This window comes from Rissa tridactyla, chromosome 2 (genome assembly GCF_028500815.1).
Source record: "Rissa tridactyla isolate bRisTri1 chromosome 2, bRisTri1.patW.cur.20221130, whole genome shotgun sequence".
Lineage (NCBI taxonomy): Eukaryota > Metazoa > Chordata > Aves > Charadriiformes > Laridae > Rissa > Rissa tridactyla.
The window spans coordinates 71,648,217-71,664,185 of record NC_071467.1 but is presented as its reverse complement, the minus strand read 5'-3'; the positions used below and the strand labels follow the sequence as shown (position 1 = coordinate 71,664,185).

The 15,969-nt window shown below is 45.1% G+C and overlaps 1 protein-coding gene across 1 annotated transcript; it reads left to right on the top strand.

Annotated features, from left to right (window-relative positions):
* The first annotated feature begins 2,169 nt into the window (after nt 1-2,169).
* On the top strand, nt 2,170-15,723 carry LOC128905084 (mediator of RNA polymerase II transcription subunit 7-like). Its single transcript, XM_054190567.1, has 3 exons — nt 2,170-2,301; nt 2,820-2,955; nt 15,053-15,723. The coding sequence occupies exons 1-3, from the start codon at nt 2,170-2,172 to the stop codon at nt 15,721-15,723; spliced, it is 939 nt and encodes a 312-aa protein (XP_054046542.1).
* The last annotated feature ends 246 nt before the right edge of the window (nt 15,724-15,969 follow it).

Below are 15,969 nucleotides of genomic sequence, written 5' to 3'. Positions count from 1 at the left end.
GAAATGACAAGGGGTTGATCCAAGCCCAGTGCACCTGGGAGAGGAGAGCAGTCATAACCCGATACCCCGATTCAGCAGCAGTATGTAGTCAAACAGCATATGTTTGTTTTGGGGCTGGGGTTTTTTATTGGGTTGGGTTTTTTTGATCGGCTTCTGTGAGAGCCATTGCTTTTAGTGGGAGGACCCTCTAGCACCTGAAGCAACTCGCCACCGAGAAGCTGTAGAGAGAGCCCTGAAAAATGGTTCATCTGTGGCTTGCTTTGCCCTGGCCAAGGCTGGGGCTGTGGGAACTACAGCCAAAGGTACCACCAAAGTAGTTTTCAGAGTGAGTGACTGCAGCAGAGGAAACTAAAAATTACTTTTCAGGAAGACTTCTTATCAGAAGAAAGAGGTTAAGTGCGAATATCTTTAGAAAAACTCTTTTTTTCTACAATTTAGATACTCAGATTCCCCTCTGTTATTGCCTGCCCTGCCTTGGAGAAGATAGTGACCACTGGAGGAGGCGGTCACTGGAGGCACAGAGACATGTAGCATGATCATGACCAGCTGTCTCAAGAAAAGCAGAGAGAAGCGAGGCCCCAGGAGTGGCCTGGTGTAGCTCTTGTGCTGTGGCAAGAGGAAAGCTAAAGGGAAACCTGTGGCACATATACACCCTCAGACTTGTCAGAGCGGCCATACTGAGTAAGACTATTTGTCCATTTAGCCCAGTATTGAGCCTCTGGCCACAGTCATAGTGGACACTTAAGCAAGAGTACAAGAGCAGGTTAGGCACATTTTCCTAGAATATTCTTCCAGCTTTTTTCCACCTTCCTGATCCAGAAGGGTTTTTCTGGTATTTAAAAGCCTGCAGTGGATGTTTGTGAATTCACCCAGTTGTTTTTGATCCAGTGTGAATGTTTTACGCCATCTCTGCGAAGAGCCATTTACTTTTGCCAGTTCTGCCCTGGCCACCCTCTGGTGTCACCAGGTGCCAGTGGGACACCAAGCTCATGTGGGACAACAAATAGTCATAAAGGACTGACCACTTGGTGGACCTCTGGCACATCCATCCTTGGACGTGTCTTTTCTTGGGCTGGAGAGTCCTGGTCTCTGTGGCTGCTCCTGGTGTAAAAGCCATTCCACACTTTTGAAGATCCTGGTTACCCATCTCTCAATCTTCTCCCATCCTCTCATGTTTGTGATAAGGACAGATGTGCCCTCTGCCAAGTGATAGTGCAGTTACGAGGTGTCAGCACTATCTCTGTAGCTTGTACCAAGCTGATACAAGCTGATACCAGCCTTGTATCCAGCACTAGCCAGTGCAGGCCTGGCCTTCTTCCTCTACTTCGCTCCTGCTCCTCTCCCTCAGCTGCTCTTCTTTACCTGGGGCTGGGCAGGGGATGCTGCACGTGTATTCCCCTTCCTTCCTGTCACCTCTTGTGATGATGCCCATCATTTCTGCAGCTGAAGGCCAGAGAACAGCTGGGTTGCAGGGCACTCACCAGCCCCTCAGCAGGAGCAGATGCCCTGGGGAACCCCATCTGGGGTGGAAGGTTGTGCCGCCACAGCTCCTCCTGGGAGGGATTTCCCCCGGGAGCAGGTCTGTTCACTGCAGAATTGGGTAAACTGGGGAGGGGGAGAACTCAGAAAGGGAGGTGTGTGAGACGGAAAACCTTCACCCTGCCATCACTGGCCCCTTTGTTCACAAGTTTAGTACTTGATGGCATAGCAGGGGTCTTTTTCCCCCAGCGTGTCAGTCCTGTGAGATGAACATCACCCTTCTCACGTTGCCCAGACTCGACAGTAATCCGTGCTCTTGCAAACTGCCCAACCTTATTGCTGTGCCACACTGCCAGCTTACAGCTGGTTTTCTGGCTCTGACCCACATCATTCCCTCCAGTACTTTTCCAACATTTCCAAACACCTTCAACCTCATCAAACAGCTACACGTTTCTTCGTTTTTTCTGTGTGTATTAGCTTGTGTTGTCCAGGTTGCATTTTATTACTATATCCTCCAGATAAGGCTACTGCCTGCATGATAGAGTCTTTGCCTCCTACTATGAGATTAGCTTCAAATTTAATTTGGGAGCTATTCATCCCCTCTTGATACCTACCATTAACAACAATAAAAGTAGAATTCAACATCTGAGATTCCCAGCACCCTTCGGGTACCTGTTCTTATTTCGGTATATGGTTGTTGATCGTTTGGTTTTATCTATTTACAGTCCTTCAAGTAGTGTTCGGTATACGGAGCAGCTCTCTGACATGCTATTAATCACCTTCTTTGAAACAACTGTAGAAAAGATATTGGGCTGTGAGCCAGTACTTTTGGGATCATGTTAACGGTTTGCTGTCGTATTTCAATCACTTGCGCTGTGCAAAATAACCCAAGATGTCCCTCCCTCAGGGTATTAAGTAAAGATTGCAGCCCATGAGATAAGGGAAGATTCTGACAAACATTAATCTGCAGGGAGCAGTTCGATGGGAAATAAAGGGCAAGAGCATCGCCAAATGGCCTTTTCTGGTGCAGGGAGTGCTTTCCATAGGTGCACGCAGATTTTGGGAGGAACCCTGTTTCCCCAGCATTCCCTCATTGCTACAAATATCGGGGCGCATTCGGGTGGTTTTCAGCATCCAGAGCTTTCAGTTTATACAGATTTAGAAAATCCTTAATTAAACAACAGAAGGCATATTATCCTGTCTCCTTTCATCAGCTTGGTATCCATCAACTACAGCTGGCACAAACCAATTATCCCTGTGGCAACCACAGCTTTTGACAGCTCTTGACACGGACCGCTTTCAACTTGTAGGTACCCCATGCTATTTTTGTGCTTTTGCAGATGATGGAAGGCTGCGCCGTGCACCTCCTTTTCTTGGGGAAAGAGCTGCTGGACTTGTGCAGCGATGGCAGTCAGGGGCAGGCCGTCGAGACTGCTCTTCCACAGAGGCAGCAGCAGCTGGTGGCAGCAGCCCATGGTACAGTGTAGGAGAAGTTGGCCATCCTCATGCTCAGGAAGGAGGATGTTTCCATCAGGTTGAAGCTGATGCTCCAAGTTTCTTACAGTGAATGTCATTCCCTGCAGCCCAGTGCCGCCGGGGTGATGGGTACCCTGAGATAAGCCCGTGCGATGGGGCAGCCCTTCTGTTGTACGGTAGGAGTATGAAGCACATCCCACCGGGCAGGCTCTGGGAGATGGGATATTGCCTCAGGCTGCCTACAAAGTGCTGTGATCACCTGTAGGCTGTGGAGCGGTACTCAAGTCAACAGGAACCTGTCGCAATGTTTGAGAGGAGGGGAAAAAAAAAATACCGGGTGATCTTTCAAGGCACCAATGTCAGTTCACGGCTAATTAGAGGGCAGGAGGCTCTTCCTGGGCTAGTGACCAGACTGGCTCTGCTTCATGGCTGCTCTGCAGCTGACACAAGCTGTAGGTGACTGGGAGCTCAGGCACTGGGCTGGCCATCTCCACCCCAGTTGACAGCAAAGCCAGCCAGCAGCTCAGCAGTCGCTTCCTACACAAAGACGGTCTCCTGGCTCAAAGGGAGATTTAGCCTTTTTCTTAGTTTGATCCACTTATCCTTCTCCAAGAGCCCGAGCCAAAAGCTATCGACTTAAAGAGGCTTTGCATCAGGTTCCTAGTTTGTTGGAACGAGGCACAGATGAAATGGTCCCAAATGCCCTCATTTATAAAAATATTACGTATTTTGCCTCTGGGCTTAATTTGATGACCAATCTAACAAAAATGTGAAGCATCTACTAGGATGTAGTCACTATCTTAAGGATTGTATTTTTCTTTGCAACAACTCCCCACAGATTTTTAGTCCAAATCTCCTCTCATGGAAATCAATGAGCATTTTAGAAGTGAGATCAAGGAGGATCCAGAGCAGAGTCCCTCAATGCTTTTTTCTTTACCTCAATAAACTACAGGTCTGGGCTGCAAACCTGAGTTTTGGTTTGCATACTTTTCTCCGTTCTTTTAACAGAAAGCTTTGTTGTCATCATTTCTGGGTAAATCTGCAATATACAAGCTTTTAAAGAATCAATATAGAGATTGTCAAAGAGTCAAGAGTCTGATTTCCCCCACACACAGAGGTTGGTTTTTCTGGGGAATGAGAAGGAGAATACCAACTGCCAGACTGAGGAGTAGGAGAATAATTTTATTACCAAACACAGAACATTCTCAAATTCCTGGCGTTTACATTTTAAAGGAGATGTCTAAGAACTTGAGGTTGTTATTTTATATGTTGCATTTGGGGGTGTTTTCTAAAAAGAACTTCTAGGGAAATTTTTCCCCAAGTACCTCCAGGTGTTCTAAACTGGATTGACCTTTTAAAAAATGTCTCTTCACTAAAAAGGTAACATCTTGCAAAATTCCATAGTAAAATTGTGTGGTTTTTTGCAAAGTCTGAAGACACCATCAGACTTTTGGATACCTCTTTAACACACTGGTAATATAGGCTCTATAATTTTAGCCACTGGAGGGCTCCCAAATTTTTTAATTAATTTATTAGGACATACAGTATGAAAAAATGGAGGAAGGAACTGAAGCAGGGTGGTCCTTGTCACTACCACCATCTCTACAAATACTAAATTTCATGCAAATTCCAGTTATTCTTCTGTGTATTCCTCAACCAAAATAATGTAAGGAAATAGTTTTAGTATCTCTGGTAGAACAAATATTCCTCTATGCCAGCCAGCAAGACTGGGTGTAACTGACCATCTAGATATGCATAAAAATACAAGAAAATTAAAGTTTCAGGACTTGGTAGCATCACACAATCAGGCAAATTCCCCACAAGTTTTACTTTAATATATCAGCCATTTACTTTAATGTATAATTTTTTCATGTGGATGGTTTACATTACATTATCATTGCAGCCCCATGCCCCCAGCCTGACAACTCACCCCCCTATGCTCCTGTTTGACTGATATGCTCCTCACGGGAAGCTGGCCAGAGAAACTGTCTTGGTTTGGTTTGGTTTGTTTTTTGGGTTTTTTTAACTATCTACATTTTCTATACTGACGATGGTTGCTCATGGCCAGATCAGGTTGCTGCAGAGTTTAATCCTGCATCCTGCTCTGGCCGTTGCACTCTGAGCACTGAGCGAACCATCTTCCAAGATCCTATTCTTCGCTCAAGGAATTGCTTTCCCTTAAATGGAAGAAATAAAGGAGAGCAAAGGGAGGAGAGGAGACATCCCAAGATTAAGAGTGCCTGGCAAACCAAAAACATCCTCCTTTTCCAAAAGTGGAGGTGTCCCAGACTGTACGGGGCAGAGACTCCTGCAGTCACCTATACAACACCTGCTTTGTTGATACATAGGTGACTATAGGGGAAGCACCCCCCCACCCTGTTTCACCTCTATGGATGCATAGTCCATCCAAGAAACTAACTGAAAGTTTGACTCCAGCTTCACAGCCTTAAGCCACAGAAAAAAAGCAGAATCTTCTCAAATAATGGTGCTTACCCATACCTGCTGTGGTCAAGGGACTTGATGGCTGCCCTACAGTATCCATGCCCGAACCTGTCAGAGACCTGGTGGTGTGCCTCTTGCCAGAGCTCACTGTGCTTGTCTTCCCTACAGAGGGAGAGCTCGTTAACCCTTTGCAATGAAACATATGCTGGTGAATATAGGAGAACAAATCACGGGCATGCCTGTCCCACTGGCGACCACTTTGTCAAGAGCTGGGCTTGAACTACTTTTATACGTAGTGTTGCGAACCTCTCTGTCCTACTGACCTGCCAGCTGCCTCACCAGCACCATCCCGATCAGGCACAGACCCAGCAGTCTGTACAGTTAGGATGAAGCAGCTACGCAGAGGTTGGTAGGAAGCAGCAAGCAATGTGAATGCGGAAAAAGCTGAATTGTGTGGCTCAGACTCGGAAATCAAGGCACAGAGCATGCAAACACCCATCAATGTGGATGTGTTCAGTGCATCCTCAGGAAAGAAGAATGGCATCAGTGTTTCTCTCAACTCTTGTCTTTCATACCACCGTTGTGCAAGGCCCTCCGTATCTCACCACGGTGAGCAGTAGTTGTAGACTCCTTAGCAAAGAGGCATATTTGCTGCTAATAAAATATTAACCCAGATGAGGGGCTGGTAAAATATTTAAATATCAGACATTCCTCTACTCTTCAGCTTCCCACTTGGCACAAATCACTGCCATGATTTGGAGTCTGATCAAACATGTTTCATAGGTACAAAGAGGCTAATTTATAAAGAAGGATTAATCCCTCTACAAGACCGGGCTGGTTGGAAATTCTCTTTCCCCTTTTCATGCTGCAAGGCGCTCAAACTTTTTTCCACACAACGCTTTTGTGGAGAATTTTTTCACCAACATGACTTACAGCCTTTTGAGGCCACGTGTTTTAATTGAGAGACCTGGCGGCTGAAAATTCCTATTTATCCACAAGGCAAGTATTATTTTGCCCTTGGCACTATGTACATCTTTAAAGTAATCCTTCAGCATACTTTGAGCTTGACCCATAGAAGGGCAGGCAAAGTTACAGCGAGCCCTGGGACCAGAAGAGGTGATGAGCAAAGGTGGCAAGTCATGCCAAATGTAGTGCGGATACCTAGAGGTGGTGCAAATGAAGTTCCCTTAGGACATGGGAAGTGAGCAGAAACAAGGGGAGCGCATGGCGACCTTCACCTCATGTAATGGAGGTACACATACCACGGCGATGCAGGTCACATTTCAATTACAGGTGGTGCGGAACAGTGTTGCATTTTGTTTTAAATGGGCTGTCCTGTCATTTCAATGGGTGCCCCTTAGCACCCTGAGAAACTGTGAATTATCGTTTCCTAGGCATCTTTCTTCCACCTTTTCTAAGCGTGAAGGCTTCTGTTACATTTCCCTCACTCCTCTGTCAAGAATCCTCATCAATTTTGTATGTCCTCACCGATGGCATCCGTACAGTGAGAAAACACAACTGCGGTTTTAATGGGGGTTTTCTGCAGTGGGACTAGAGTTTGGGATTGATTGCTTTCTCTTACCCAGCTTACCTCCTTCTTCAAATTACTATTTCTCACTTCAAACAGGAGCTAGCTGACTTAAGAGCAAAGCTGTGTTAAGCCCGTTGTGTTCACCCTTCTGCTGCAGACTTTTTCATATAAATAACCAGAGACAGGAGGGTGGAGAAAGGGAAGCAATAGTATAACTGCCCTGGGGGGTGCAGGGGGGGAAATGACCTCAAAACTGTACGAGAGGCAATTTGCTAGAGCAAGCTGTGGAAGTTACTGTGGATCTTCATCTGTTGGATAACCCTGCCCATGCAAGCCCTCACACCCCTTGCCCAAGCGGGGTTCCCTGCTGCGATGTCTCCCCTGGGGACGCCCACCACCACCAGCTTTGCAGGGAGCTCCTTCTGCCCCACACCTCGGCCACAGGGGTGGAAGTTCCTGTCCTTGCCCCATCCTGGTATTGCTGGTTGACCTCCCTGTCTTCTCCCCCCAACAACTGGCAGGAGCCAACCTAGCTGGCGCTGAAAATCACCCGGCAACGCCTTAAGCAAAAGCTGTTTCGTCTTTGCGGTAGGCAAGTCTTGGTCTTTTGCCGCATGTTGAAAGAAGATGCCCTCCTTGTTCGCTCTGGAAGCAGACCCAGTTGGCACCAAATAAACAATATCAAAGTAACTCTGCGGTCTGAAAAGGGGGACTTTTCACCTCTTCCAGAGCCAACCCGCTACCCAGCTTGCCCTGCTGCCCTGGGACAAGCCCCATGTCCCACCGCATTTCTTTTAATCATCAGTGTAGCAGAGCCACAAACACACACGCACAGAGAAGCACTTTCCAGACACGTGTTGATCATTAGTTAAATAAATTAATTTAAACAACAATTTGGCATTAGAGCTATCATGGAAATTTAAAATCATTAAGTGTTCAATTATTTCCTAGAAAAGCTTTGAAGTGGTGCTTTTAAATTCAGCTCTCCAGCTGCTATCAGTGAGCTGCAGAATAGGGCATTTGCATACTCCTGGCTTGGATGCTGGCAGCCTCCCTGTCTATTATTTTATTGAGTCTAGATGCAGATTGTGGCAGTAATGTAAAGGTTTGTCAAAGTGTTTTTTACTGTTTGGTTTTAAATTTACATTACAAACGCCTCTTAAAAAAGATCCACTTAATCTCAGCTTGGCCTGTTGCCTGGGAAATTTTCTGTGTGGTGTTTAATATTAAGTATAGCTCTTGAAGATTTCTTTATTTGCTGAAGTGTTTATAATTATTTCTGTTTTCATCACAGTTTGAAATGGGTTATTTCATGAGTACACACGTAAGAACGAGGCTCTTCCTATGCTTCATGCAAAAATCACCATCATTTTGTTAATCGCTGGAAAGCTATTGCTAATACATCAGCCTGCAGAAGATGAGAAAGGGAGAACTGAAAGGTTTCTGTAAGAATGCCTAAAGAAATGGCAGAAACACGATACAGCTTTCAAACACAGACAAGGCTTCATTCTTTCTCTCTTGTTTGATAAAAAATGAACCACATAGTGAATGCTGTAGCTTCATGTTACTCCTGTCAAATCTTTAGTAAGTGGGTGTCCAGGGAATTAGATCATAAGCGGAGGGAATGTTCCTCTCATTTGAAGGGTTTCTCATTGTGTTTATTAATTTAACCATTGACATTAAGAAGGTAAAATGCGCTGTTTTCAAAGGGATTCGATATAGTGAGGTCTGCCTGACCCCTTTACAGGCTATTCTGAGATACACTTATCCTATGTATCAATGGAAATATCCAGAAAGAATACGTGTAAAGCAATTATTCATAAAAGAGAGCTAAATCACTGAGCAGTTACACATCACTTAGGCTGAAAATATCTTCAATTAAGGTAGGAATGAAGTAATATCACATTTTATGCAAGTTCCCATCAATAAGCCTGACACATGCCAGCTCCCATTTAATAACATATTTTACCTCTAATAATTCTCCTTTTTTTTCCTGGTTCAAAAAATGTGGAAGAGGGCTCAACCGTTCACAGAAGTGAAATGTGGTTGCAGGAGGAATTTAAGGTTTCATGTTTCAGGGCACAGAACAACCCCCATCTGAGGGGTCTAAGATGCATTTTCCCATTTGGAAAGGAGCACTGGCATCACTGGCATGCCACATCACTGGACACAGGAGATGGGACAAGAAAACCAACCCGACAAGTACTGTGATTCATGCACCTCCATTTCTGTACCCAAAATGTTTGGGAGGTCCTTTGTGCCCGAGCCAGTGCTAACTACCTCCTGTAAGTAAACTGAAATGGGCATGCAGTTCTGGCGCACAAGTACTTTCAAAGCAGTAGGCTTTCTCAAATGAAGAGAATATAATACAAGTTCATCCTGAGTAGCAACTGGGAAGAGAGAGAAGTAAAAAAGCAAGGTGCAGGAGATGGGTTTGGACTGGGAGTCATCCTGAGTGGTGGGCCCTGGGCAGCACAGCACCATTTCCAGCCCAGACAACACGCTGCAGCCCGTGAGCTGGAGAGACGAGGCTCTTCACTTTTGTTAAGCATCCTAAATCCTGCTCTGCGGGGATTGCAGGGATGCCCTGCACATAATCCCACCCCCCCAGCACCTGGATCTCAGTGTCTGTAGCACGGAGAGAAACCAGGCTGGGAAAAGAACCAAGAAGACCTAGAGGCTATTCCCATGGGGACCCTCACTAAATCCAACCTCACGCAAGCATGCTCAGTCAGGAAACAGAAGAGCTGCAGCTCCCGACAGGCAGCTCTAACAGCAGTATAATCAAGGGGAAAAAAAATAAAAGCAAAGCCATCCTGCAGCAGCACTGAGGAAGCAACCGCCAGGCTGCAAAAGCATCAACGTGGGCAGCAGCAGCAGCTAGAATCCTGAATTTCCATGTCAGCCTCTCGTGCTCCTCTCCCTCCATTATTTCCCTCAGTGAAGGGGTTCTAAACTGGGATTCAGCTATTGAGGAGTCTAGGGCCATTTCTGGCACCCACAGGCTGCAGAGAGGCCTGCAGAGCACTGGCAGGTCCCTGGGAGCTCTGTGTCCCTGGAGCAGCCGCTGGAAGCCAGGTGGGAGAGCAGAGAACATCTCAGAAGGCATCACACTCCCATGTTAGGCAACAAACTCAAGGTGAGCTCAAAGAAATCCCGGCAGATGCACAAATCTAGAATTAAAGGAATGAAAGGTAAAATCCAACAAATTATTGTCAACAATGTTCTAAATTTAGTTTGTTGAAACACACATACAGATATATTTGTATCTATTTGTATGAAGAAATACTCATAAAAAATAAAATGTATTTTTATAAAGTAGTGTATTATTACATGTGAGAAATAACACTTTAAATCAATTAAATGTTCAATACAGCAAGTTTTGCAGAGCAAACATCTTTGTTGACATGTTTTCTGATGCACATAACCAGTAACCATAACCTCATTCATCTCACAGGATCAAAGTTCCTTCTTAGTCCTAATGACAGTGCTGCGAAGTTTCTTAGGGTTTTAAGGTACGGGAGGAGTGGGAGTTGAACCTCAGCTTTTCTTGCTGTCTTGCTAAAACCTGTTCATATTGCTATGCTTTCAGATGATATTTCCCATTTGTATGTTGCTAGTATTTTGTAACAGACCAGTTCTCCCAGTGCTTTTTATAGACAAAAAATGGAAACAAGAGGGACCATGGGAACTGCAAATTAACACTGATGAAAACCTACGAAGACAGAGAGTATTGCAATACGTCTTTCCTAACCCTTGCAGAATGTACCTCAACAGAGAAATAATCTGACCCTCTGAACTGCAATTTAACAAGTGCAGGATTCATTTCTGACTATAAACTACCCAGAAAGCCATAAGTGTAACTCTGTTATACACAGAAAAGATATCCGCCTTCGGGAATGTGATGATTTCTTAAGTAGATGCTGTTTGCAACAGGTCAAAAAGTTTAGGCAGAAGAGATTCCCATTGAATGTTTTAAGGGAATTCAAATTACATTTCGTATGACATATCAGTAAATGAAACTAACCTCAAAGGTAAAGAAAAATAAAGGTCTTTATCTTGTTGAAATGAAATGCTCAGACATGACTCATGTCAGAAAATTATTAAGTACCGAGTCAACTTTTCCCAGAAATTTTAGGTAGTGTAAAATTTGAAATTTTTGTCTCCTGGTTCCAATTTGGAAGGATATTTCCCTTGCCTAAAATGTCAGAACTGCCCTTGGAAAAGAGTTTCAGGTTCCCAGCAAGCTCTTGCTATTGTGCTGTTCACCTGTATTGCCAGTCTCCTGAGCTAAACAAATACAATTATCTTTATTGACTCTGCTCTCATTGGCATGAGTTGGTTGACTTCAGCTGCTCAGGAGCCACTTAGAAAGCGTAAGTTGTCTCTGAGCAAAGGCAATGGCTTTTCTCTGTCATTCACTATACCACATCTTCATGAAGGGCAGAGGAAGCAATTTCAGTGTTATCCTTCCTGAATAATGTTAGAAAGCTTTATGGTCTGCACACGTACACTAACCTCTCTCTGTGCAGCCTCCGGATACAGCTGTAATGGATATACCTGTATTTATTGACCTGTAAACTGGCTTTAAAACACATAGATAACCCCTCCCAGCTGCCCTCCATCTCTGTTCTCAGTTATATTCACATGGTTTGGAACAAATGGTCCTGATTTCTCTGGAGATATGGGATCTGGTGGATGAAGTATGAATGGGATTTTGCACCAAATATTTAAGTCTATAAAAGTAGTGACCTAACGCATGGCATTTGTTGATACCTAATATAATATCATAAACCTTTGCACAGATAACATGACCAAAGCCCACAAGGACCAAGGCCAATATGTGGCAACAAGCAACTCTAGAGAGCAAGGGCCCAGCAATGAAGTTGCCGTAAAACCAGCCGGGAAGTCCTGGAGAGAAGCACGAGGGCATGTGCGGTGTGTCTCATGAGTTGTGGCCTGAATGCATTTCAAATGCGTTAGCTCAACTGTAGATGCAGGGCACACGCTGTACATCTGATCTGCCCACCAGCATCAGATCTGCTGCGAGCATCCCTGTAAGCTGATCAGCACAGGCAGAGCGTGTGGACCCAGTGTTCCTGGAGCTCTGCAGGCAGGCCAGAGCCTCTGCTTCCACTCCAATCAGTTTGGCAGGTATCACTGGGCAGTGTGTCGAGATTCTCCAAAAGCTGTGCAGAGTTTGTGACTGGACATGTGTGGGACAGTTCAGGCAGGTGGCAACACTATAGAGTTGCAAACAAACAAAAAGTAAGTTATGACATATGAAATCTCATGCTAGAATCATAGAATGGTTTGGGTTGGAAGGGACCTTAAAGGTCATCTAGTTCCAACCCCCTGTCATGGGCAGGGACACCTCCCGCTAGACCAGGTTTCTCAAAGTCCCATCCAGCCTGGCCTTGAACACTTCCAGGGATGGGGCATCCAGAGCTTCCCCGGGCAACCTGTTCCAGTGCCTCATCACCCTCACAGTAAAGAATTTCTTCCTAATATCCAATATAAATCCCCCCTTTTTCAGTTTGAAACTGTTACCCCTTGCCCTATCATTACACTCCCTGATAAAGAGTCCCTCCCCATCTCTCCTGTAGGCCCCCTTTAGGTACTGGAAGGCTGCTATAAGGTCTCCCCGGCACCTTCTCTTCTCCAGGCTGAACAGCCCCAATTCTCTCAGCCTTTCTTCATAGGAGAGGTGATGCCATCATGCTTAACGTGGGGACAGCTATGGCTGCAGTCCTGGCTCCTGGATGGCCATGCTCTGTTCACTGGTGGTGCGGGAGAGCTGTGTGAAAGCAACAGGTTACACTGGGCTTTATATGGGACGGGGAAGCAGCTGCGTGTCAGGAAACGCTGAAGAGGATGAACGTAAACCCACGTTTGTAAGGAGTCGGTGCTGCACTCTGCCACCCTGCACCCAGGAGTTTTTGAGTCACCTGGGCAGAGAGAAACGGTTTCAATCCTATCAGCAGCAGGTAAAATGGGATAGCTGAAATGGCTCCCCCAGAGCTGGCTGCCCCACTCCTCCCGCCATGCCACCCCGGCAGGCACAGGGAATGGCTCCTGAGGAAGCGGCTGAGTGGTCGTGGGTTTCAGCCTGGGCTGATAAAGCGAGAAGATGTGAGGGGTGGCTGGGAGGTCATAACAGCTTCACCTGTAATCTGCTGAAAATCAGACTCCCAAGAAAATCTCTCGACTGGAGATTTTGTCGCCGGCCCCTCCTAGTTGCCTAACTGCAGCTGAAAGACCTGATGTTTATTTCTGTAGAAAATGCTGCTGTTCTTGTCGGGAGCTCCCCATGCACAGCAGCTGCCCTGGCTCCAGCCAAAGCCTTTGTAGTTCACTGCCAAGTGAGTCGGCTCTCGGGGATACAGGGTGCTGGTGGTGGCGACTCTCATCTGAGGCTCAAATGGCCAAAACCTGAAAAAACTGGCAGCATGTGACTCAGAGTTTAAAACTGCTGTGGTTGTGTGGGGTAAACATTATTTTCAATGTAGTGGCTATTTTTTCCTGGGCAGTGCACACGCTGAGAAGTTCCCATATGAGTTCACTTACCACAAATCGTTACTTTAGCTCTGACGCAACTTATTATACAAACACAGCACATACAAAATCTATAGTGAGAGAGGGCAGTCCTGTAACTGGTTTTACGATAAAGGAAAGAATTAATAGGAACACCAAAACAAGTCTTTAAAAATCTCATGAAGCAAAACCAGATTGAAAAGCATTAGTGATAATACCGATGCAATCCCAGTTTAACTCCATCAGAACTGAGAAATTAGCAGTAAATGACAACAAATTGTTTGCTGCACACCAGAAAGTCCAGATAACGTCAGATTTTGTTAGCTTTTCTCACGTTATCTATATAGAATAATGCTCAGCCTCTTAATGGAAGTAAGGTTTGACCCTGAGTTTGCTCTGGTCCAGACAATAATATCTCCCATTTGTGTGGCATGATTGCTAGGTATTTTTGACAGTCAGTTCCTTCTACCTTTACATTTAGAGACTTTATGGATAAAAACCATACAATATAAAACGGTATTGTAGAATCTGTGACTGCATTTGAGTTCACACATCCCCTGGTTAAAAGTGAAATATATTTGTTTGAGGCTTGGTACTAGCTCACTGACATTATTCATTTATTCCCTGTTGGCAGATTTATTTGCACTATATCATAGAGTGTGCAGGTATGCCTGTTTTACGTTTTCTGAGAGGCTGCGTTTTTATTTCAGCACACCTATACACACTGGCAAGCACCCAAATGCAGCTGGAAATTTCTTTCACATCAGAAGGTTTTTCTTTGTTTCCTTCTTTTATAATAGTTCAGAAAAAAAACAAGAGCACAACAGTATAAAATAGGCATACATAAGCACACGTATCTTTTCAAGATTAGAAAGCAAGCTCCCGAAAGCATTCAGAAGGAAACAAAGAGACAAGGCTATCCTTGAATCAAATTATGACTCCTTTCAGCAGTGTTCGCAAATACTTTTCTGCACTATGAATATTTTCCCCTTTTCCAGGACCATTTTAAAAATATTTGGTTCTGCTCTGAAAATTACCTGATATTAGGCTTACCTCTAATTTATCCAAATCTAATCTCTCCGCCATGGCTGTCACCTGTTTGCTTCAGGAAAAAAATAAATAAATCCACATTTTGCATAGCAGCCCTCTAATCTGGACTTGGAAAAGTCTGCTCTGTGCGTGCGTGTACGTGTGTGTGCAGACATGCACATGTGCACGTGTGTGGGCAAGGGGACATGGCCAGGAAGGCAACCGGATAATTAAGCAGCTGGGGAAATCGGTCTAACAGCCCTCTGTCAGACCTTAGCTATTTCCCCTTGCCCTCCCCACTGCCACCGGAGCCCCTGGGTACTCATCAGAGCAGTTCCCCCACATTGCTGGGAGCAAAGCCTACCGCAAACTGCCACGAAGACTTGCCTGCAGGCTGGGGGAGTGGCAAGAGCCGTGATGGGAAGCCTGCAGTGAACCTTCTAACTCTGGTCAAGGGATCAAGCCAGGATGAAAACAGAAACGGGGTACAAAACCCAGCTCTGAATGTGGTAGTTAGTGCAAGTGCCATAACCTAATGTCAGAAATGTGACGGGTCTCCAGACCTTCCTCCACCTCCAATGCAATGTATAAAAGAATATACTGATGAAAATATCTGCAAAGGCCTGGCTCCAAAGCCACCTCCACCTGTGAAAGACAGTTATATGATGTTTGGTAATCAGTTTCAATGTGATGATCTGATTATTCGACCCTTGGAGAGATGGGGTATTGAACGGTTACATCCTATGCAGTTTGATCACAAGAAGGAATCAAGAAAACTTAATACGTCTATCCTGGTCAACTTTTTGGACCTCTTGGATACCCTCATAAGGAGTCCAGAGAGTATAAAGCCAGAGGAGGAACTGGAGGACTTAAAACTGCTTTTTGTTCACGTCCATCATCTTATAAATGAGTATTGCCCTCACCAGGCTTGGGAGACGCTGAGAGTCACGATGGAGGTGCAGAAATGTCAGCGTTTGGAAACAGCAGAGCGATTTCAGAAGCACTTAGAGCGAGTTGTAGAGATGATTCAGAACTACCAGGCTTCCTTGCCTGATGATCATCTGCCTCATTCAGAGGGAGGGCTGAGAGTGAAAGTGGAGCCAATGGGTCCTGATAATGTCAGCAATTGTATTGGACAGAGCGAAAAACAGAGAGGGCATTCTGGTGGCACGAGAGATCAGGTTTTAGACAAAGATGCAGTTAAGTGTAGCATTATTGATGAAATGACATGAATAAAACACTTTTTTTTTGTTAGGTCACCATAGTGAGAAGCAGAGTGGATTCTGAGGGTATATGTTGTGTTTTGTTTTGCTGTTGTACAAGCAGATAAAGCATTTAATGTGCACCTATTGGAGGTTGTGAGTGACTAGGCAGACGAAAATGTTTAATATTTTGTGAGCCGTGTGTTTGTTGGAAGAAACAAAAAAAAATTAAATGCCTTGCAGGGACATGTACAGAAACTGACTTTGGCGGGCAGG

What these genes read in the sequence shown, in the direction of transcription:
- LOC128905084 (XM_054190567.1), top strand. Translation starts at nt 2,170, where the DNA reads ATGGTTGTTGATCGTTTGGTTTTATCTATTTACAGTCCTTCAAGTAGT. An exon ending in AGATATTGGGCTGTGAGCCA is followed by an intron (nt 2,302 to 2,819) that starts GTACTTTTGGGA and finishes GTGCTTTTGCAG; the next exon opens with ATGATGGAAGGCTGCGCCGT. An exon ending in GCTGGTGGCAGCAGCCCATG is followed by an intron (nt 2,956 to 15,052) that starts GTACAGTGTAGG and finishes ACGGGTCTCCAG; the next exon opens with ACCTTCCTCCACCTCCAATG.